The following is a 23,926-nucleotide window of genomic DNA, read 5'->3' on the forward strand; positions in this document are numbered from 1 at the left end:
TTTGTGTATAGTAACATTAAAATATACCATTAGTTGAAATGATTATTCTTTAAAGTTACCGTCTGATCTCATTCCTGGGTCTCTGTTTCCTAGTGCAAACCAGGGGAGTATTTTGGTCTCTAAGGGCAGTGGTAATGGGATGGATTGTGAGCCACTCCCCTTACTAGTTGTCACAGGGAATGCAAACTTCCCCGCGCTAGCCTTTTGATGTTCTGTAGACATAACCAGAGTACCAATTGTGATGGTCGTGGTCTAGCTCCTAGTAGATGGGCTATACTATAAAACCAACCATATTACCTGCAGCTGTTAGCTGGCAGTGAGTTCTATTAACTATCAGACAGGACCAGTTCAGTCATCTAAACTTTAAAACCAGTCCAGGATTCCTCTGTGTTCATAAGGGTTTGATCATCAGGTTGGTGCTTAACAATAATAATTTTAACTATTGACCTAGAAGTGAAAGGTTCTATCTTACATATACATAGATGCTGAAAACTAGTAATTTCTAGCATGTCTAAACATAAATGTCCAAGTCTTAGGAAGAGAATGGGGCCTTGCTCAAGTACAATGCAGCTATGAAACATCTCTATAAAGTAAAACGTTGTAAACTGAGAGATTTTTCACATGCTCTGTCAGTAAGGCTGTTAAAACAAGCCCACTTGGAATCCCCTGATTTGCTGCTTCAGAGAATGTAAAGCTACCTAGGCTTGTGGGCAAGAAATGGAGCTTTTTTTTTTTTTTTTAATTTGGAGATAATTTCATCTGAGGTGCAAGAGCAAGGTGTTGTAGCCTAAAGATACCCAGGCATTGCTATCTGTCTTCACAGACCCCACTTATATATCATTTTCTTTGTCTAACCTGGGGTTTTCTGTCTAATCACTGAACAACACCTCTAGAGCCACATTCAAGGCTCCTAAATGGCTATCTAATCTGCTACTGCCTAAAGCAGTTGAAGTGGCCTGGGTTATAAAACTTCTCAAGCACCAGTATCTAAGAATTGAAAGTCAACTTTCAGGGGCTTTTTCACTAGATTGCCAGCAGCCAACCTGTTAAAAGGCTAAATGTGTTTATATGCATGTTTGATTATAATCTTAAATTATACTTAATAAATTTCTTCAGTGTGTATCATATGAAAACACAGGAATATCTTTGGAAGGCATAGGCACATCCAGGATTTGCGTTTGGATAGTCAAACTGGCAGTGCTGAAAACTGGGCTCTTGCTCTCCAAACAGCTAATCTTTTTACAACTGGGCAGGTGTTTGGAATGTAATTCCCTTGTAGTGAGCTGACAGACCCCTGAGCAATCAGTCTTCAATATGTTCTCTTCCTTTTCTGCAGAGGATAAGTACAGCAAGTGGAGATGGCAGGCATTACTGCTACCCACATTTCACATGTGCAGTGGACACAGAAAACATCCGCAGAGTTTTCAACGATTGTCGAGACATCATTCAGAGAATGCATCTTCGCCAGTATGAACTCTTGTGATTGGGATCACCGTGGAGCCTGTGGTTTTAAATACTTAGCTCCTTATTCTCTTGCTCTCTCTCTTTATACTATGCCACACAGGGTGGAAGAAAATACTGCAGAAATGTCAGTCTTTTCAGGTTGTTTACCTTAATTATTTAGCCTTCGAGCTGGTTTGCGGCAAGTTTGGGTTTCTTTTCCGCCATGCTTTTTGGGACTTTTTGTGTGCTTTATTTTGATATGCCACTTCTTTGTCATTCCACTAAGCCCTTTGGCTACCTCTGTTGCTTTAGAGGTGTGTTTTGTTTGTTTTTTGGGTTTTGTTTTTGCTAATTGAACATAACCTGCTAAATTTTTTCCAGCAGGTTATGTTAGTTCAAACTGGTATGTCAGCTGGATGACACTAAAGTCATACCTATCCTTGTGTGGGTCCCTTTTTTACCATGATATTAAGAGTACTTGATGGGTGAAAAAAGAATAATGCACTTTGTATCAGGTTACTAAATACTGTTGAGGAAGTATACACACAATGTAGCAGCACCACAATATTTATTACTCTGTCACAGTTTTTAGCATTACTGAGTTGCAGGTCAACTGATAAAGTGACCTCCTCTTTTAAGCCGTTACTGGCACAGGAAGTAGAGTAGATAATGAGAGGCATGGTGAAGATAAGCAATTTTTCTGGGGTTTTGGGGCTAAGTGCCTCTACACACCTCAGGCATTTGAATTACAGCTACTTTTTCAGCCTATTGCATCTAGGCAGAAAATTTACCACCCTCACTTATGTTATTGTGCTGTCCACAAATGATCCGGTTAGTTTAGATCATTCTTGGACAACAGTCCTCTCCCTATATATATATATTTTTTGTTTTACTGCTGGTTTATTATATTGTACAGACTGTAAAATGTAATATTATTTTGTACAACTTTATTGAAGAAAAATACTTGTAGAAGATCTTTGTGCCTTGATTATGGCTGTACCTGTAAAATGAGCTAAGATGTAAGTATGTTTTTGATTGCGCTGTACAGCTTGATGTCAACCTTACCTGCAGCAGTGACTGGAGGTAAGAACTTTATCTGTAGAGTTTAGGGATTTTTTTCTGGTTTATATAAAAACAATGCTCTTTAGTATGAAAAATATAAATTATGCAAATTAACCACTTACCTTTTCAAGTAAGGTATTACAGTCACCGGATGTTGCAGCAACATGCCTTTCTCTTTTGAAATCTCAGCTTTAAAACATTGGAATTCATTCAAGTGTCCAAATTGCAACCTGGTGTTGTTTTAATGGGAATCAAGGATTTTTTTTCCTTTAACTTTAGAAAATATGTTTAGTAATTCTTTGGTCATTCATAGTACATCACAATTGCACAGGCCGATTGTGAATGTGTAAAGCACCATTATATAGAGCTCGTCAATCTTTGTACCAACAGCAGCTTTCATTGTGCAAGTAAATAGCAAGAATGGGGGGTGGGGGGAGAGGAGGTATAAACCCTTGTGTCTGGCCTAAGAGAATTACAAGATGACATTTTTATTTCTCTTTTAATAAAGAGACATTAGAAAATTGTTTTATTTTAAATATTGTAGAATCAAACTGTGTGAATATTTCTCAAACTTGAATAATTTATGCAAATGACATTCTCAAAACAAGTTGTGGTACAGTACAATATATAAAAGCAAGAATTGCTGTAGCAATAAGGCATGTCCTTTTTAGTAACTATAACACTGCTTTATATTTTATACATAGGTGTTTTATGTCTCTGTGAGTATATACTTTTCCTGTGTCCAAGATAACCTGTACAAATGTCTAAAATTACAGTTGCAATAACAGAAACCTAGAGAAGTGTTAGCCTACATTACTTCATAGATTGTTTAATCACTCCTTGGACTATCTCCATCCTTTGTTTTTAAATTTTAGGGACAAATTAAGATCTGAGTTGTTTTCAGGAACACACTATGAATCAGATTTTTATAATACAGCCATGATTTGTGTTGTTTATAAACCCAGTCCTCTGTTACTTAAAATTAAATTAGAGAAATTTTATTTTAAAATAGGATAATTTTAGAGACAGTACAGTATCTTTGTAAGATTATCCTTCCAAGTGAAATTGCTAGTAGGATGTATAGTCTTGATATTTCTATATTTGAAATGCAGTTATGTATTTCCTAGGAAGTGAAAGGCAGGGGTTAGCTAGTAATAGGTATAATTCCCTAAATCTACCACTGCCAGTTATGCATAGATTTCCACACCTTCCAAAATTACTTTAGAAACATGCAAAATTTACCTTTTAAAAAGTGGGAATGAATAAAAGAAAAAGTAGGCAAACCAAACCACCCCTGTAGGCTAAAAACCCCTGCCTCTGCAGGAACACCAAAAGGAAAACTAGTTCCTGCTGTGGAATTTCCTTACGGTTTTTCTTGTAATTGCATTTGTCTATCCTGTCCCCACAAAGCAGCAGGGATTCTGGCTTCTAGATTTTTTGCAACCTAGCTACCCCGTTGGGAGGCGCTACGCCAGCTCTGAGGATTGCTGTGGCTCCAATGGAGCTCTGCTGCTACAGCTTTCCCCTATGAAGCAATCCCCAAAACTCCATTAAAGTTGACATTACAGCTCAAAGCTGGCTCTGCATTAATATAACCAAATTTTGTTAACATTCTTTTGGAATCCTACAGGGGCTTAATATGCACCTGGTCCCCCATGTGGCTCCAGCATGAAGCAATGGGAAAATGTTCCTGCAGCAGTATCTGACCACCTTTGTTGGGGAAAACCTCTCCACGCTGACCTCGAGGGTGCAATAGGGCCCTGTAGTTTATCATAGCACATTTTATTAAGAAGAGCAGCTTGAGAGGTTCCACCCCTAATTTCTGGAAGGTCTGAAGTGTTTTGGCAAGTAGACCCTGGAGGGGTGGAAGGATGGTCTGGCAAACAGGGGATTACAATCTCCAACTACTAACTAACACAGCAGGGATTTCTCCCAAGCAACAGTTTTTTGCGTGACAGCTTAGAAATGCTAAGGAAATCCGCTGATGTATCTATCCCATTAGAAGAGCATGTAGCAATAAAACATACAGGGATGGTTCCAGCTTGAAAGACTATGCCTCCTCCCGGGTAGGACATACTAGTGCAGACAAGTGCTGAGGATGTAGGATTTACATAATGTACAGTTACAAACTTTTAGTATACATATTTGATACAAAAATTATAGCAACGAAATGGACTCATTTGATTGTAGAATACTGTATTTTTGTACAGCATGAAAACAGTTCATTTCAGTTAATTATTTATCCTGTAGTAGTCATATCAACTGTGTAGGATTTCTATGGTATGTGTAAATGTGACCCGCCTTCGGATTAACAATCCAGTGAGGTCATTTGCTGGCATGAATATAGTCTGATGTTTGACTGTTCTCAGCTTTGGTATTTCAGTAACTGAATGCAGATGTCTGGCTCTTCATACTGCTTTATGCTTCCTGATTAAGTGCTGAGCAAAATAAAAAGGTGGACTGAGAAGTTGAAGATGAGCTAGTATCAGTACCCCCAGTAGAGCCCCTGCTATACAGTATATAGTAACCACTCTGCTCTCAAGTGGAAGGAAACACTTGTAGAGGGAGAAGTTGGTTGGTGTTATGCTGCCCTGAAAAAGAAAGAAAGACCATCATGCTGTTGCTAAGAGGTTGGATATAGGTTTAGTGATTCTGCATCAAAAACAGCTAAGTTCTACAGTAGGTTGCGGAACCTGGACTAATATAGTACCAATGCCATGCAGTCAGTCCACTCCCTGTAGCACTGGAGACTAGACATGCCGCAGAGGTAAGGTGCATGGTTTGATAGCAACCACTTTAAGGAAAATCAAATAGGCAAAAGCACTTGATTGCATACCTAGCAGCTGGTAAAAGCAGGACTACTTAACAAAAGAAACATGCCAACACTTAAATAAAATACATGGATTGAGACGGGACTGGGTGGTGTTGTCTATGGACTAAAGAGTGTAAACCAAAGAGCAATGAGATTTGAGTTTCTTTTTCCCATGCCACAAGATGCTGAAAAAGTAAACAAACCGATTTTAGGTTTTGCTATTTAAAACAGAACTTTTCAAAAACGTGAATGATTGTAAAACTGGTTGTTTTCTCCATAATAAAGAAGATACTGTTCATTGGAACTATCTGATGGAGCTTAACCAACATTCTAAGTGAAAATTAGAAAACATGTGAATTGAAACTAATGAGGCAGATTATCAGAAGACATACGAGAACTTGCCCTCTCTGAAGTGGTTAATGGGTGAGTCTGAAAGGCAAGAAAGCCATGTAGAAATCTGAGATAGATATGGTCTTATTTTCATAGTAGAGAAATCAGCCAAGCAAAACTAGCCTTTCTACTGTTCAGTGCGTGGTACTGATGATTTTTTTTTTTTACAAGTCAATAGTTTACCCTGCACCCTCTTTATAAGAAACTCCGTTACACATGCTTTTTACGAATATACAAAATAGACCTTTAACAGCACTTCCTTGTACCACACAACCTGTGTGGCTCCCCTGATGTGCTTTTTAAAGTGGATGCAGTGTATTAGGTAAATGTTGGGTTTTGAGGGAGAGCGGGTGTTCTGCCTTTTTAAACAAAACAAACAGGTAGCAGCAGTTCAATAAATAGCTGATTGCCATGTTGATTTATATTTATGAAAGTTACCTGACAAAAATAAAAATCTTTAAATTTACCATGATGAAACTAGGGTTGTTTCTGTTCCTCCAACTAAACGATGGGACACTGATTTCTGGAATCTTCCCATTATGCAACACTTCACATGCACTGTGGGTATGGCCACTCAGAATCAAACGGGGATGAAACCACCATAACAGCTATATTGGAAACAGTACAAAATTACAAACATGAAAGGTTAATTTGAATTTATGTTTAAAGTCATCACAGTTTAATATCTAGTTTTGCTTCCAACGGGCTCTCCTTCCATATTTTTACTTGGGCTACTGTTTTTGCAGAGTATTTTGTGAAACCCTTGTGTCTTCCACTAATACAATATTCATATTTTAATATTAAATCACCTTATTTGACCTTTTACACAAAAACAGGGTGGTATTTTGTAACATTTTACTATAGTAGGTTAAATTCCTTATGAATCTGAACAACACTTAGTATCAAGTCTTTAGCAACACAAATGGAAAAGCTCGGTCTTAAATGAAGTGTAGCCCTGATTTGGAGGTGATCTGCCCTCAAACATTTCTGCTGTAGGAAAAATCTCTGTTGCCCATTTAATTTATTGGGAATGTTTTGTTTATCGTCAGTAAAAGTAGTATTTTTAGAGCCCTGGACAAGATCACTGACTTTTTCTATTAGTCCTACTAAAAATGGGTTACCCATATACTCTAAAACTTTACGTATAGTACAAAATGCTACACTGAGGATAAATGCTCTGCAGCAAACTGAGTGTCCCTGGATTTATCATGTGGAACCAAACAGAGAGCCCAGCAGGTCTATCAGCAGTCTCCCCCAGGCCTCACTAAACCAGGAGGAGCTGCGTGTTCAGCTTATCTCAGCTAGCATTTGCTTTTTCCAATATTATATACATAATTAAGGATTTCAGGAAGAGCTGTAAAGTTACTGTGATATTAAATAAAGTTGTTAAATTACCAAACCTTTTGTGAAGCCTCTCTAGAAAGTACATCATACTTTTCTTTAAATGGGATGTTCTTTTCCTCTGGAAGAGCAGAATCTTCCCCAGCACATTCAGCGTCATTTCTTCTGTAAAGAGGGTAATGCTGACAGGGATTCAGAGCAAGAGCCAGTTGTTAGTTAACGCAGCCTTTTATAAAATGGTGATAAATATGGTGAAATCCTGCCCACCTAATCTCCAACACACCTGTAAAAGGATTGGTTCTGAAGCTGGAAGCTGTTCCACATCACTGCATCTTTTCTTGGAATGATTCTCTTCCTGCTAACAAAATCAAGCCAGACAAATGTAATCTTGTCTGTGCAGCACTAGCTCTGTATTTATTACTTGCTTGGAGGGCCAGGACAGAAATGCAAAGTTGAAGACCATGCAAGATATTTTCCTCAAAGGAACTAGTATTGCATAAGGATTATTGCAAAAAGTACTTGTTTACAATGTCTGTCAGAGAAACTAATCATGAGGCCTTACAGAGTAAAATCAGAGGACAGAAATTAAGAAGTGTAGGTAAGAGAGAAAAGCTGTATGATGGGATGATTTGAAGAGAGCTGGTGCTGTGTAGGAAGTCTGTTCCAAATGGCAGGTGATTCAGAGCACATCACACAGAGGTCAGATTCTGCAGGAATGGAGCTAGGTGAACAGAAGCAAGTTCATGAAATGTTTTAAAAATTAAGACTGACAATTTACAACTGGACTCTAATGAACAAGGAGAGTGAAATTGTTCAAGGATGCCATGGATGCAATTACACTCTCTGTACATATCAGACGGTGGCAGCAACACTTTACAGAACATGCTGAACCACAGAGAATTGGAGTGGCTGTAGAGAAGGCAAGAGGATATAAAAGCATGCTTGAAGAGTTCAGCAGTGGTGGGAATCAAATTAGTAGTATTCAGAGACAGTGCTGGACGGATAATGGCAACATGCAAGTCCGCGGATCCAGGACATAGGGATGAAAGTAAAATTCACAATCAAGGATGCAAAGGGTTCCATTAAGACAGGAAAGAGGAAATGGGGTGGTTTGATACTCTTTTTACTTAAATTGTATTGATGTAGTGGAAGGAAGTTCTCTTAAGGTAAATTCACAAATTAATTTGGTCAAGACAGGGAGGAGTGTTCAAAAAGAGTACATCTGAAAAGCAGCATGAGCGCTCAGGTTAGGAGACGACATGACAGGCAAAAGGTAGATAGAAAAAGGCCCTGTCCATGTAAGAATAATACTTAGATCCTGAAGTGCTTTACAAATCAGAGTAACCATTAACAATTTTACAGATGGAGAAATTGAAATGAAGTGACTTGCAGGTCAGTGGCAAAGCGAGGAACAAAATCCAGGTCTCCAGACTGCCTATCCATTAGACCAGGGGTCGGCAACCTTTGAGAAGTGGCGTGCCAAGTCTTCATTAATTTAAGGTTTTGCGTGCCAGTAATACATTTTACATTTACAGGGGCGCCCCGACGGAACCCCAGGCAGGCAATGGGCTGAGCGGGGCCAGCAGACGGAACCCCAGACTGGCAGTGGGCTGAGCGGGGCCAGCAGACGGAACCCCAGACTGGCAGTGGGCTGAGCGGGGCCAGCAGACGGAACCCCAGACTGGCAGTGGGCTGAGCGGCTCAGGGCGCTGCCGGTCTGGGGTTCTATCTGCCGCCCATGCTGCCAGTCTGGGGCCCCGGCTGCCAGCCTTGCTCAGCCCGCTGCCGGCCTGGGGTTCTGTCCATCCAGGCCAGCAGCGGGGCTGGTGGCCAGTACCCCGGCTGGCAGCAGAGTACCACTAGAAATCAGCTCAGGTGCCGCAGGTTGCCAACCCCCACATTAGACTATGCTGGCTCCCTTACAAGAGCAGAGATCAGTGTATGTGGCAGAGAAAAGGGCTACAGGATTTTGCTGGCAGAGATCACAGGCCAGACAAGATTACAGGAGGTGAAAGACCGGGGCAGGGAGTCAGCAACATGCACACTGAAATCCACCGTGAATATGGAGGTAAGAATGATCAAGGAGACAAGGCCCCAAGCACTATGAGAGGAAGGACAAAACACAAACTAGAGACTGAGATTTTTCAGTGTAGAAGAATCTGACTTCCAGCCTGATTGTAACGGCAACACCAACTCTGCCGTTACAGTGAATGGACTATTGGACTCTTACCTGTTGAGAGCAATTCAGTTTATGAGAAAGCTTCATGAGCTTTGCCTCTGCTCTGCTGCAGATAGTGCACCCATCACCTTCCAGGGCAACACTGTTCACCATGACAAAACTGGGGGAGAACAGAGAGGGAATGGGGGAAAGACAACTGTTAGGTCTCCAGACACTCAAGGTGAGAGATGAAGCCCTTCTATTTAAAAAAAAAAAAAAAAAGCAAACGTTCATAAGTCAGATACAAAACTCAAAGTGTATCAACTAAATTCAATAATGACTGGGTCTGGGCCACACACTAGACCAGGGGCTCTCAAACTTCATTGCACTATCACCCCCTTCATGGCCCCACGAGCAGGGACTGAAGCCTGAGCCCACCCGAGCCCCACTGCTCTGGGCAGGGGGGCCAAAGCTGAAGCTCAAGGGCTTCAGCCCCAGGCAGAGGGCCTGCAACCTGAGCCCCGCCACCCAGGGCTGAAGCCCTCAGACTTCGGCTTCGGCCCCGGGTGGTGGGGCTTGGGCTTCAGCCCTGGGCCCCAGCAAGTCTAAGCCAGCCCTGGCAACCCTGTTCACTTTGAGATCCCAACCCACAGTTTGAGAATCGCTGCACTAGACGCATCTCTTACATACTGATACTGCATGTTACCACAGCTTTCCATGATCACCTGTTTTATTGTTAGACACTAATCTAGTCAGTTGGGTTGCACAGCAAAGTTTAGGTGCTGTGACTAATCCAATATCCACACAATTTGTGAGGTACTGTTTAAAATTATATCCTCTTGCAGTGCAGTAATCCATAACATTGAAATCTGAAGGTGAGAAGCTGCATTGGCACTTGTAGCTCAGAAGCCAGAGAGGCTTTGTGAGCAATGTTAAAGCAAAGCTATACTGCATTTGGCAGCCTCTGCCCAGGGAAATGAACCTGGACCTTGTCTACAGCTTGCCAGCAAAGTGCACCAATGGGGTGAGATTTGTAAAACACTCTAACATGCTGCGCTCCAGCCACCCTGCTGGCATGCTCTAAAAAGTACCTTGTTCACATTCTATATTGACATGAACTAGGTGCCCTGTAGAGTGTGCAAGAAGCATCTTCGCCGGGCAGTTAGAGCACAACATACATCCTTCTGGCACTGTGTAGGCAAGCCCTTGGTCTGATTCACACCTAAAGATAACTCTCTCTTATCCATGGGGTCTCTGGCAAAGCAGGGTAGGGAAGCTTTCACTATACTTACCTAACTCTGTCTTCGTTACAGCTTTTAAATAAACTCTGAATTTTTCTTGCTGCTAGGCTCTTCCCTGTCACAAGTATAAATAGGCACTTATTTTTCTATTAGAAGAACAGCCTGCTAGCTGATGGAGAAGAGACGTAGTCACAACTCAGCATGCAGGAGGAGGGAACAGTGGTGTGCTTATACTCAAAAGTGAGCTAGATTTTATCATGGAAGGGTTGCTGGTAAAAAGCAGATCTTAAATTGCAGGCAGCATTTTCCACTAAATAGCTACTTCTTGTATTAGTGCTCTAGAACACATTTACCAAGCACTATTAACAATGAAAACTCATTTCAACAAGCAGGTGGTCAATTGGGTACTGTACACACAGGCTGGAGTAAGGAGAGGATGTTAGGCCCTGTTTAAGCACTATTTTTAAAATGTTAGCTGAAATGTGTGTTTGGGGTCCCAGACTTGAGTAATATAGGGTTGTATTAAACTGGGGTCTATTTTCCCCATAAGCCTGCATGAAGCACACTTTCTTTCTTTCATGGGTGATATAGCACTTCCAGCCTGTTTAGAATACTTGCTTAATGTTTAAAAAAATTAAGTGATACAGTTGTAGCCTTTATTTCCTACATTCTTGTGAATTATTATAGTCTGACCATATACACATCGATGTATTTCCCTTCACTTTATCTGACAAAAAAAATTCTGATAAGATGTCTTTCAGTGGATCCAGTGCTCTTCTCCCACTGCACTTCCTTACACAGTATGTACACCCAGAACAAAGGAACACGCTAAGCAAATACAGAAATATTTACTGGGCTATCAACAGTTTCTCTAACCAATTGATAAAACTAAAGGAAGGAACAAGCTTGGCAATACGATGACAGACACATTGTGGGCCGAGCTCTGCTGAGGTGATTAGTCAAGATCACTCGTGAATAAGAGTTGCAGGACCAGGTGCTATGTTACTATGTTCCATAAATAAGGCATGAGTTTCAGGAACTGAAGAAGCGAGGACATTTCACTCGTGTTAAATTTTAATACTTAAATGTTGAGCATTTCACTCAACCACTTTCCTCATTTAAGATTGGCAGCCAGTGGTCACCGTAAGTGGTTGGAAGCAAAAGAACACAAACCCAACAAGTCTGTTCTTGTGCTCCAGAGCACATATGACTGCCATTAAATCCTCTGAATTGTTTTCTTTCCACTGAAGAGTTGCAAAGTCATTTTGCTCAAAACAGCTCCCTTTACAGCAGGGGTCACCAACTAGTTGATTGCAATCGACTGGTCGATCCTGGAGCCTCTGCCAGTTGATCACTATCTCCAGCCACTAAAATCATGGCGGGGCTCAGGCTCCTGGGGGCAAGGGTGAGGGGAGGAAGCTCTGCACACTGCCCCCGCCCCCAGCATCGTCCCTGCAGCTCCTATTGGCCGGGCACAGGCAGTGCACGGAGACTCACTGTCCCTCATCGTCCCTAGGGGCTGCAGAGATGTGCCACTTCCAGGAGCAGCATGGGGCCGGGGCAGGCGGGTGGGCAGGCAGCATTCCTGAGCCCCACCACGCTGCCAACCAGGAGCAGGTCTGTGGTAAGCACCTCCTGGCCGAAGCCTGCACCACCTTCCGCATCCCAACACTCTGCCCCAGCCCAGAGCTCCTTCCTGCACCAAACTCCCTCCCAGAGCCCGCACCCTCTCCTGCACCCCAACCCCCTCCCCAGGCTCAGCCAGAAGCCCCCTCCCATATTCCAAACCCCTTGGCCTCAGCCCAGAGCCTTCATCCCCTCCCGCATCCCCACCTCCTGCCCCAGAAAGTGAGTGAGGGTGGGGGAGAGCGAGCAAAAGTGGGAGGGGCAGATCCTGGGTTGATCTTAAATTCAAAAAGTGATCTTGTGCATAAAAACGTTGGAGACCACAGCTTTATAGTACTTATAAACCAGTTTCTTGGGAGTAAACAATGTTTTATGTTTAACAAATCTTCATGAAAACAAGCTACAATGGGTTCAGGAAAATAAAAGCTTAAACAAAACAATGAAAAAGCTCAAAATGTTGGAAAAAATTATACTCACTTTACCCCTTTCCGGGTTATTAGCTTTCCGGAGGTGAAGTTGAAAACTTTTGCAAACCGTTTTAACTTGTAAGCGGTCATTCTGTGTTTAAAAGATAAGAGTAGTAGGATGCTCAGAAACTTGCCATTACAAGTCATTTTATATAGTTGTGTTACAGATTTAAAAGGCAACTCCCAAACAGGTACTGCTCCATGATCCAGCTTAGACCTTAAAACTGAGATTCTCTATGGGATCGATACAGCCTCTCTCAAGTCTACTCTGGCCCCAAAGCAAGCATGACCAAGCCAGGGAGGATAGCCCCCAATACAAGCACAGCGTGAAATACAACAGATGCAAATCACCCTCTCTGATGCTGAGAGAGTAGGGAATGGGGCAGAATACCTCCCAATACCTTGGGTCACTGCAGCACAGCATGAGTTATAGCAGCAGCTTGACCATGATGTGACCTTGAAGCCACCTTTACAGAGCACTCCTAACTCTCACTCTGTGCACATGAGCTACACCCAAGGTCTGGCTCTAAAAATGTAACCCAGCCCATCTTAACTGACGCTTGAAGACAAAAGCCTAGATAATAAAAAAACTGATTCACATGGAAGCCAACAGTTACTCAGGACTGTGAATTAGTGGTGAGTCAGTGGATTAGGGCACCTGCAGGAGATACTCCCACAAAGAGCCAAGCAGCCACTCCTTGCATACAATTTTCAGGGCTGGTCATGCAGGCAGAGCTCAAGTGAGAGCCTCTGGGACTGAGGAAAACAGATCTGCCCTTGCCACTGAGCCCTGCCTTCATGTATGGATTGGCGCGCTCTCAGTGGTAGCAGAGAGAGGGTTCTGGGACAGCAGGACACAGAGAAAGATGTAAGGGAGGGAAGGAGTCAGGAAAAAGCTACTGTTGAGTCTGGGGCCCAATCGCATTACACCCAACTCAGCTCCAGCAGCAGCAGCTTTTCTCCAACTACTCACAAACCCATTACCAGGTCAGTGCTTGAGACTTGGCAGCCGCTCCTCCCAGGAGAGCGTGGGGGCAGGAGGCAGAGAACCGGTGCTGCCGGGTCCAGGGCAGACAAATCCAAGGCGAACTTATTTGTGCCAATTATTGGATAATCGATCTATTAATGTAGCTGATCAAAGTTATGCAGACAAAGTCTGATTTAAAAATTATTTTTGAAATGCTTTCAATGTGAATTGATTATTTAAAAAAAATAAGGACTGTTTTTATAATTACTGCACTGAGATACAGAAAGCTCTGAGTGGGGTTTTGCAGTAATTAGCAAGGTAGGAGATGCTGTAAAGACATTCGTACATGTAAAGATCTTTCAGCTCACATAAATCCTTAATAGGAGGACTTGATACATAAAAGCACTTTGTGTTTCTTGGATGTTCATTTTCATAGACCTCATCCAGCAGGAGAGAAAGTAAGACAGTAATAGGAAATGGATGGCAGTTGCCCTATCTTAGGAGCTGAGGGAGGGGAAGTGGAAGCTCCATCTGAGCAGCCAGAGAGAAGTGTGTATTAAACATTGACTCTTCAACCTAAAATTCTCACACACACATTGGCAGAGGAATAGAGAGGCGTTAAAGTCAAAAGTCAGACTAAAAACCAACATTTGACTTTGGGACCAATCTCTTGAGGCTGGCAATACTGAGTTACTGTTTACATTTTGACATTTCATACCTGACAGCGTACTGAATTTTTCTGAAATACTTACTCATAGTGAAAACCAATGTCATGGTTGCCAACAACCACCATTAGCTCAGTGCAAACTGGATGCCGGAACATTTTCTGAAACCGCCTGACATCATCTGCCCAGGCCTGCAGGAAAATTGTAAAAACTGCTGATGTGGAAGAGAACTATGAAAGGACTTAACAGTAGGCTGCCACTTTGAGATTTTCATGTTTTATGTGTTTGGGCTGGGGAGAGGAGAAAGAAGCTATTGGAAAAATCAAGTCCAGGGAGAATCACCAAATTTCAGTTTGTAGTCAAGCCACTGGAAACTACCACTGCCAAGATGAGAGCAGCATCCACTGTATAGTCTCTAGGAATGGAATATGGACGATATTAAAATTGCTATTAGTGTCATTAATATTGCAACAACAATTATTAGCTGGCTTTAGAATACGTGACACAAATAGAACTTTCTGACCAGCTATCAGGAAGGTCAGAGCCCCAAACACGAATACCCAGTAATGCACAGGCCTGACTGATTCCCTTGTTTATATTTGCAAAATTCATTTGTCAACAGCTTTAATACACTAGGCAATGCACTTCTTTGGGTTTCAGAAGGCCAATAATGCCTTTTAAAGTAAAAGGTTAGTCATTTGCCATTTTAAAGTTTGAACAGTTGGCCACTCATGCTAGTAGCCTGTCAGTGTTTACACCTAGCATCATAGCGGTGGCCACAAACATTTATAAATGTTACCTCTTTTCCATACACTCCTAAAAGCAGGGGATTAAGTAGATTTCTCCTTTTCACAGCTTTAGTACCTCATAAGCATGAAGAGGATCACATTTAACTCGTATCTCCCCAGACATGCACATTCTTGGCGCACAGCCTGCCTCCTCTTAACCTTGCACTCAAGTGTAAGAGAGTAGGAGTGTAGGGGTGCTGGAGTCCAACTCAATGCAAAAGACTACGCCTACTGCCTGATCTTATTTGTGCCCACACATACCCTCCACTCACACTGGAGTGCAACTGCCTTGCAGTGACTGCACTAGAAAGGAGTGTCATGGCCTACAAATCCGCAATACATATATTGTGGAAGACGAAAATCAAATAAAGCCTGGCTTGCTCTGCATGCCATTTATTTCCAGGAAACCCCATTTCTTTTAAAACAGTACAGCATTTTAGGACACTAAAAACCAGTAGATGGGGACCTTTTACCTGGGAGAAGCTCCACTTTCCTTCATCAAAGACGTCTCCTAGTATGAAAACAATATCTGGCACCAGTAATGACAAGGCAGTTTGGAAGGCTCTCTCCATTTGCCATTCCCTAAGAAACAAGAAGCATCAAATCAATAGACTCTCTTAACTGCCTGATCCTTTATTCTGATTAAACAAGGTCTTGCCTGACAGAAAAGTGAAGCAGCCGCTCAAAGACTGAAAGAGCTACTCCGAAACACCAGCTCCTGGGCTACCTCCCTGCTCTCCCTCCATCCCCCCGCCCCCCCCCCCAACATAAACCATGATCAGCACCAGCTCATGGGACATCATACATAAAGTGCTGATACCAACCTTTTATCACAAGTTAATGGGTTATTTTCAAAGCATGTAAAAACTGATCAGTTGCAAGTATGTTGAATAATCGCACACACTTGACCGAATGCATCTGTTCCTGCAGCAAAAGGTTTTGATTGCTCAGAACAAACCCCCAGGCTGGATATTGAAACATCATTACAAATCATCTAACCAATGACACAAATTAGACCTCCAGATAAAACAATTTATAATGAGTAAGTTACTATACTGCTATTTGCTAGATATGGGTAACAAATTTCCATTTCGATAAAACATTATAATGAATTGTGTCAAAAGGGTAGTTGATAGAGCTGACCCTAGCGTGCATAAGACAGACAGCAACTTTGCTATACAAGGTCAAGCCACTGTTTTGAGTCCCGTGGGGATGAGTCTTCCTTTAGTAAATTTCATCCTGCAGTGATCTGAGCAAGGTTTCTGCTGGGACACAGAATAAGCCAGATTCTGCTCTGATTAAACGTAAAACCAGTGAATTTGGCAGAAATATTGTAGACTTACACTACTATATCATGTGACCCCGTCCCATACTGATAGGTAGTAACTACCTATATTTAGTAGTTCCTATTAGTAATAGCTTTTTCTCTAGGTTGAGCACATAACTGAAAATGTTATAAGCTGTCTTAATGTCACATGAAATTTTCCAATGCTGAAGTAGAAAAAATAAGGAAGTCTTTTTCAGTTCATCTAATGGACAATGCAAGGTCACATAGGAAGGGACACTATATCTAAAAGCATTCACTGGGCGACTCCCACCTCCCTCACTCCACTCTATTATCAGGGCTTGAGCTCACTCTCCCCAACTCTTCCTTTAAGTACATTTATAGTTATTAAAAGATAAAAGAATGTTCAGTAGAGATTTAATTTGATGCCACTCAGTCACATAGCTCCTGCCATGGAAAAATAGATACTTTCCTTCAAAGTTCTGCTTCTCTGTGGATTACAAGAGGTAAGCAATGTGGTGTAGTGGATTAGGCATGGGATTGGGAGAGTTTGATTTTAATCCTAGTCCTGGCCCTGACACTGACTCAGTGTGACACTGGACAAATTACTATCAGTTCCCCCACCCCTGTAAATGGGGATACTATTACTAACAGGGGGGTTGTGGAGATTAACTACTTCATTTTTGTAAAGCACTGTATAACTTATAAGTATTATTATAAACTGCAAAGGATTCTTTGAGACAGACAATGTACTCAGAAGCTTATGGCAGCACAATACACCAGCAACACTAGCCTTGGTCTGTCAGACACTGCACTGATTAAACACAGTCTAATTCACTAACCCTCCATTATTCTCTTCCCCCGTAATTCAGATAAGCAAGTAAGAAGCCAGACTGGCTACTTGCCACAAATGCCACTACATTTACTACTGCTTATACATGGCTCTGATAAAGCCTTTAAAAATTGGTTACAACATGTTCCCTAAATTCAGTTCTTACCTTCTTAATTTGTCTAGCCAATGCCCTTTGATTTCGCCAAGCAGGTGGGTATCAGATAAAAACATGGCCTTCAAGACAGAAGCCGAAGACTGTTTGCTGCTCCTGTGAGCTTCTATTTTAACTTCTGGCCAATGACACTGAAATATCACCACATAATAAATTAAGAATTCACAAAAGATTAACACCAAGGCAACCAGACACAAAAGCTTCAGCAGAAAACAGCCTCTCTTCTTCAAGTGAAGAATCTTCATAATGCCCAAGTTGGATCTCATCGTTGCCATGTCAGCCTATAGAAGTTATTCTCCGGGGTCAAAGCACCCTCCTTCGTACAACAGAAAATGGTGGGGTCCAATCAGAGGTTCATATGGTCTCCACATCAGTACAGAATCCCTGCAGAAGCAATATAAAAAAAAGATATCTACAAGCCCAGTGTTCCAGTCATTAATAATCAAGTACAGCTCATTTACAGGATGAAAAGTCACAACCCAATTCCTATTAAATTACTACCAGTATTCTGAAAGCCTTGGAGCCCTGTAACTAAAAACAAGAATCACAAAGGCAAAGTTGTTTTCCCAGACAAAGGAATCAGATTATTCCCAAGGAAATCTGAAAATCCATCCTGGTCTTTATGACAAGCTCAGGCTACTCAAACCACACTACTCCTTCCCCCAATCCTCTAATTGTAAATTGGTTCTGAAGAAGAATAGGTGTGTGTCTAAGACAATAGAGGACTAGGAGCCACAGCTTCTGGCTCTACCACAGGAAAAATTTCACTTAAGGTCTCTTTGCCTCAGTAACATACTTTTCTACCTCACAGAGCGCTCCAAAGCTAAATTCATTATAAAATTATTGAGATCTTAAGATGCAAGATTCTATAGAAATAAAAAATAGTAAAATAAAGTGAACCAGTTATTTGCTTGTTACTCTCCAGTACTGAGTTTGGCATAGCACTCTTCTACACAAATCTCTAATTGCCCACAGTTGTATGTTATATTTCTAATACGGTTTTATTGTTTGTAGTGTGAATGGGACAACATAGTTATAAAACCACATTATGCAACTGGGTTACAGCCTAGGTCATGACATTTTTCCCTAACACCATCCTGTAGCTAAGCTGCCACATGGGCACAGCAAACCAAAGAAAGGGCTAGAACACATATTCTACTATCTGAGTCAGACAACTGTGCACTTCCAGTTAGCGGGGCCCAAAGAGAGTGCTTATATTGCTCTGAGTCACTCAACGCTGAAACTAGTTCGTGGGCTAGAAGAGGAGAATGGTCCCAGTGTAGTGAAGCAAGTTAGCATACCTGTAATCAAGAGGAGAATTTGGTCCATTTTATTTAACCTCTGCTAGAATAGGCCTAAAAAACGAAAACCAGGAAAAGGAAATTTGTCCAGCAAGTGTCCTTTAATTTCACCATGCAAGTGGCTACTTTGTTTTGAAGAGGCTATTCAGTCACTGCACTTTCATACTGGTCACAGGCTCCCAGAGGGAAGTCTATAGCAAGGGCCAAAACCCAGCTGGACCTGCTGAGGACACAGGGTTAGTGAATTGAGATGCTGGGACTAGGGGACCCTGTCTACCAGTGGGCTGGATTGTGGGATTCCACCCTAAGAGAAGTATAAGCCTTAGCCTGTCATTTGGAAGCACTGTCTATGGAGAGATTGAGTGAGGGGACAAAGGTACAGCTCACCCTGGAAGCTTAACATGTTCTAGTACTACTACTAATAAAATAATAATGGTGTATAGGAGGCACTGAGATGGGAAGAGAGAGCAGCCAAATATATTCACATTCAAATCATCCCAGAACACACTATGGCAAATGTGACTGCTTTCTGGCACAGTCACCAGAATTTAATAGGATTTCAAATTCAATAAGATTTACTGACTTCAATTAATTTCACGTTGTGAAAACCTAACAGGTTAAATGAGTTTACCACACCCTCAAGGAAATCTACTAGAAGTCTGCAGTAAGGAGGAACAGATGACTGGGGGTGACAGCGTTTTTAAAGGGGAAATTCAGAAGATTTCAAAGTCTCTGACACATAAAAAGTCTTTCCTTCCAGAGATTACTTTTTCAAACTGTCTTAACCGTAATCCAAAACAAAGAAGTCTCCACCCTGAGTGAGAGAAATCTGGCAGCATCCAAGACTAACAACAGTAAAGGAAAATCCAAAAAGGCCTGAGAGTGGACCTTTTCCTGGATATCTAGGGGAGAAGCTCTTTCCCTCTCTTTAGAGAATAAATGCCAGCACTTTCAAAATACCACCTCCTCAACAGGTCTTTGCAGAAAAATACTCTCTTTCTGAGGCAAGTACCTGCAAGAAATAGCAAGAGGGACTGCAGTCCCACAGGAAAGGAGGGCTGCTAGGTTAACCTTAGAGCAAAATACCTAGTCCTCCATGTGCAGCCTCTCCCAGGATTTCACTTAGGAGATAGCACAACATACCTGAAGCACCTGCTTTTAGAGATATCCACTTTGATTGTATTAACTGGGACAGGAGCACAAGTGACAGTGTTTCTCTAAATACTTATTAATGGAAATTTAAATCAATGTTAATGGGAAAGCTGTAAAAACAAAACAAAAAAACAAACCACGCACACTTTCTTTTAAAGATGAGAATTGGACATTTCATTATTTGCTTTCCTATGCTCTGAAGTATTATGAGACAAATAATGGTAATAAAAGGCTTAAAGAAAGTACTAAGTATCTATAGATTTCTAAATACTTTGAAAAAGGCAGGTCAGCACCATTACCCAGATGGAGAAACAAGCATTTCAAAGGTGTACACTAATTTTTGAATCCTCCATGGCTTGGTCTGACATGCCTATAGCCATTTTTCAGATGTTCTGGCTATATTTTATTGGAATTCTGAGTAATCAGTACTTCTGAACACCAGCCCATACGTTGGACAACTAAAAAGTAAGGAACCCCTTTGAAAGGGTCAGTGACTTGCCCAAAGTCAGTACAAAGTCAATGACAGAATCAGGACAGAATTCAGCTCTTTCCACTACAAATGTTCTAAAACCAGTATGCCAGGCAGCCTCTCCATAAGTCCCTACCTTAAAGGAAATTAAACATTGGCAACATGCCACAAGCCTCTTACTTTCTCAAGAAAGCCTACACCTGATCACGAAGTTATCTCTTTTCAAACACGGATTTTTGAAATTTTACCAATATTTAGAAACATTATCTTTTCAAGACAGCAAACAGGCATCAGTCTGGTCAAGCACTACACTTTTTCAACGTCCTTTAATATGTTAACAGTAGTGGGTCAATCTTTGCTATGTGCTTTAGAGAAGTGCAGGAAACAATGCAAAGGCAAAAACCTCAAAATCCAGCAACTGCTCACTCATTAGATGATAGAAAACACTCAAACAGCTACAATAAAATAACCTACAAATGCACATTTTCTGTTCATTCAACTACATAAGGATAGATTAGGAGCACAAAAATAGCTTCCACAATCCTGTTTCATATGGGAGACAGCTCCATGCACACCCAAATACATGCTAAACATCCTTTTTGTTTTTCTGTTTGTTGTCACCTCTGTTAAAACTTGTTTTTTTTTCCTCCCTTTCTTCACACTATGAATAGGGTCATTACCTCACACAGCCGCCATATTATGAAGAAAATGCATAGTCATATCATATTCCTCAATTATGATACAAGAACGGTCACAGCAATCCAAATTTCTACACCCAAATTAAATTTAGGAACCACAGGAATTACAACACTAAGCAAATCAATGGTCTGTCTAATCTGGTACCTTGTGTCTGATGGAGACCAGTACCAGATATTTCAGAAGGAGGAACAAAAATCTCCCTAACAGTTAGAATAGACTGATTAAAATCCGCAAGCAGGAAACTTTAATTTAAATCTTTGATTTTAATCTTGTTTTGCATTTGTTCTTTTTAGTTGTCTTCCTAAAGAAAAGCTGATCAACATTAAAACATGTTGATTTGCTAGGAAATATAGTCTTCACACTAAATCTGGCACTTCTTAACCAGAAGGGTAAATAAATATTTATAGATTTAGTACAAGAAATTATATAGTTTAACATACATGTATTCAGATTCTTAATGTTTACATATTTATGTTGGAAAATGATGAATGATGCTTTTACTGGATTATGGTTAATTTTTTTACTCGTGATTTATGTCAAGCAGCATAAGAACATAAGAATGGCCATATTGGGTCAGACCAAAGGTCCATCCAGCCCAGTATCCTGTCTACCGACAGGTGCCTAAGAGGAAGTGAACCTAACAGGTAATGATCAAGTGATCTCTCTCCTGCCATCCACCTCCATTCTCTGACAAACAGAGGCTAGAGACACCATTCCTTACCCATCCTGGCTAATAGCCATTAATGGACTTAACCTCCATGAATTTATCCAGTTCTCTTTTAAACCCTGTTATAGTCCTAACCTTCACAACCTCCTCAGGCAGGAGTTCCACAGGTTGACTGTGAGCTGAGTGAAGAACTTCCTTTTACTTCCATTTGGATGGAAATTGGAATTCAATTAAAAGTGTACAAAACCAGTTTTTTCAAATAGTATCAGTTGAATATAGGGCTACCTTAAATGTGCTGTATACATAAGGGGGGGAGGGAGTAAGTTTATCAAAACATGTTTTGCATTTAAAGCTAACTGATTTATTTTTAAAAAAGAGACAATGTGCATGAGAGAATGGATTGTTTCTGCATATCTACTTCAGAATTTTAGAACGAATAGATCTCATCCTTCTGCACAATAAGCTTTTCTGCTTTTTCAACTTTGAATGAACTAGTCACTGAAATGAGCTAACTGAATGAACATCCAGCAGTTCAGTGGTGTTTCTTTAAAACTTCAGCAGCAAACATGTACTGCTTGAATGTTTCATTTAAATGATTGCAGTAAGTTTAGTTCTTAATATAGTTTTTTTTTCAAATTTAATTTTAAATAGATTTTAAAAAAAACATTAAATGTACATTTTTTAAAATCCAATTTGTGGAGGGGAGAGGGGAATCCATTTTTATCCACCCAATGGTGGATAAAAGACCTTTAGGGGAAGTTCTTCCTACCCTCAGACGAATCAAGATGGTGGATTTTTTGTTTTTGTAAACATACTGCAAGCTACTTCACATAAAAATCAGGACAAGCAGAAACAATAAGCTTTGAGGAACTACTTTCCCTTCCCCTTCCTTTAGTGAAAACTCCAACTTCCTTAATAGACATTTGAAATTACTGGGGCGGGAAGGGAATAAGGAGGTCTTAATAGAAGCAGCAGATAAACAACTCACAACAGAGTGAGTTAACAAAAAAGTCATTCTTCTTTCAGCCAGTCAGGTCTTTCTTCATATTGCTTACATTTCTAACCGGGACTCCATGATGAAAGCATCATTGCTGGCCTCATTCAGGACATACCGCATCAGAACCACAGAAACTAAAGATCTGTGAACAACAGGTCAATAAAGTATACTTAGATGACTGGAAAAGTAAACTACAATTCCAGAAAAACCTCTAATCTCTGCTTCAAAAAAAAAAAAAAAAAAGGCATTGGCCACTTTCCAAACTCACTAAGCTGTGAAGCTACAAATGAGGCTGAATTACCTTTGTTTTAACATCATTCTTACCTAGCATTTTAATCAAAGTCAGCATTATAAAGCCACAGGATCTCTGCATGTTCCATACTGGACAGACAAGTGTAAAACAGAAACGTTTGTCAGGCAGGCACATACCACACAAAGCCTTACCGTGCAAATCGTACCTACCTCTAATACCAGAGTTGCAGCTTTACTTCCTACTGTACCGATTGTTACAGAGGAACCACAAACTATCAAAGGGCTGCCAAAGTATTATATAATTTAATAGAAAATGTTCGTAAATTACTCGAGTTGCACTAAGGCACGTAAAAGACGGAAGGCAAAAAAACCTCAAGACCCTTCGCATTCACAAATCCACGCCATGCTTACCAGAAAAAGGGCAAATAAAACCTACAGTTTCATAACCATTGTTCAACCGCTCTCCGGGAGCCTCTCTTCATTAAGAGATTTTTACACATCAACTTTCCCTAGTGCATCTGCACGCGAAGAGCTACAAAGGGGGAGGAGGGGATGAAAGAGCCGAGTCCTCCGTCAAACGATAATCCAGGAAAATACACCCAAAAGCGAGGTGCACGAAAATTCCCTTCTCGGTGGAAAACTGCCATTTAAAGGACACCAGCAATGGCAGAAAACAATACCCCCAAAAGATTGGGGGGGGATCCTCTCTGCACGTGAGCCAGCGTTTCTGCTCCTGGCTGTTGCTAGTCTAGGGGCTGCGCTGGAGATTTGAGCGCCGCCGCAGGTGTCTCATCCGCGCACACACTTCTGGGTTGCGGTTTGCTTCTACTGAAAGGGCATCGCGAGACCAGCCGAGCACCATTGGCACTAACAGCCAGGAAGGCGGCATGACATCTCTTATTCCGAGCCAAATGCAACCCTGATCCGGATTGGCTGTTTTACCTTTCAACCCAGAGGTTCCGTCATTGGCCAGCTGCAGCTGAATTCTGGTTGGCTGTTTTCAACCACTGCTGAAATGCTGGTTCACAGCTGTAGCTGCTCTTTTTTCCCACTGTAAAAGCTATTTCGAGGAAGACTGGGTGTAGTATATTGATCCACAGTAAATCCACACCATGTCTGCAGACCTGGTTACAGGAGAGC

At 41.3% G+C, this 23,926-nt stretch overlaps 2 protein-coding genes across 11 annotated transcripts in view; one reads left to right on the forward strand and one right to left on the reverse strand.

The window, feature by feature from the left end:
• GNAL (G protein subunit alpha L) overlaps positions 1-6,173 on the forward strand; it is a 317,300-nt gene extending 311,127 nt beyond the window's left edge. For all 5 annotated transcript variants that reach the window (XM_073331612.2, XM_073331614.2, XM_073331613.2 and 2 more), the window contains one exon: positions 1,337-6,173. In XM_073331612.2, coding sequence (XP_073187713.1) covers positions 1,337-1,483 — 147 coding nt within the window. In that variant the 3' untranslated portion in view covers positions 1,484-6,173. The remainder of the gene's footprint in view (positions 1-1,336) is intronic.
• MPPE1 (metallophosphoesterase 1) lies at positions 1,648-23,695 on the reverse strand. 6 transcript variants are annotated; one of them, XM_073331618.2, is made up of 11 exons: positions 23,198-23,695; positions 22,593-22,676; positions 17,244-17,633; positions 15,434-15,542; positions 14,260-14,363; positions 12,551-12,631; positions 9,279-9,387; positions 7,332-7,406; positions 7,108-7,230; positions 6,175-6,315; positions 1,648-5,096 (listed from the first exon to the last, which is right to left on the reverse strand). In XM_073331618.2, the coding sequence occupies exons 3-11, from the start codon at positions 17,522-17,524 to the stop codon at positions 4,914-4,916; spliced, it is 1,206 nt and encodes a 401-aa protein (XP_073187719.1). In that variant the 5' UTR covers positions 17,525-17,633; positions 22,593-22,676; positions 23,198-23,695; the 3' UTR covers positions 1,648-4,913. The 6 variants fall into 6 exon arrangements, with proteins under 6 accessions (XP_073187719.1, XP_073187721.1, XP_073187722.1 ...); XM_073331620.2 differs by lacking the exon at positions 22,593-22,676 and having other exon boundaries at positions 23,223-23,695; XM_073331621.2 differs by lacking the exon at positions 22,593-22,676 and having other exon boundaries at positions 7,332-7,403.
• Positions 23,696-23,926: the final 231 nt, after the last annotated feature.

The sequence above is a fragment of the Lepidochelys kempii genome, chromosome 2, assembly GCF_965140285.1.
Source record: "Lepidochelys kempii isolate rLepKem1 chromosome 2, rLepKem1.hap1, whole genome shotgun sequence".
Lineage (NCBI taxonomy): Eukaryota > Metazoa > Chordata > Testudines > Cheloniidae > Lepidochelys > Lepidochelys kempii.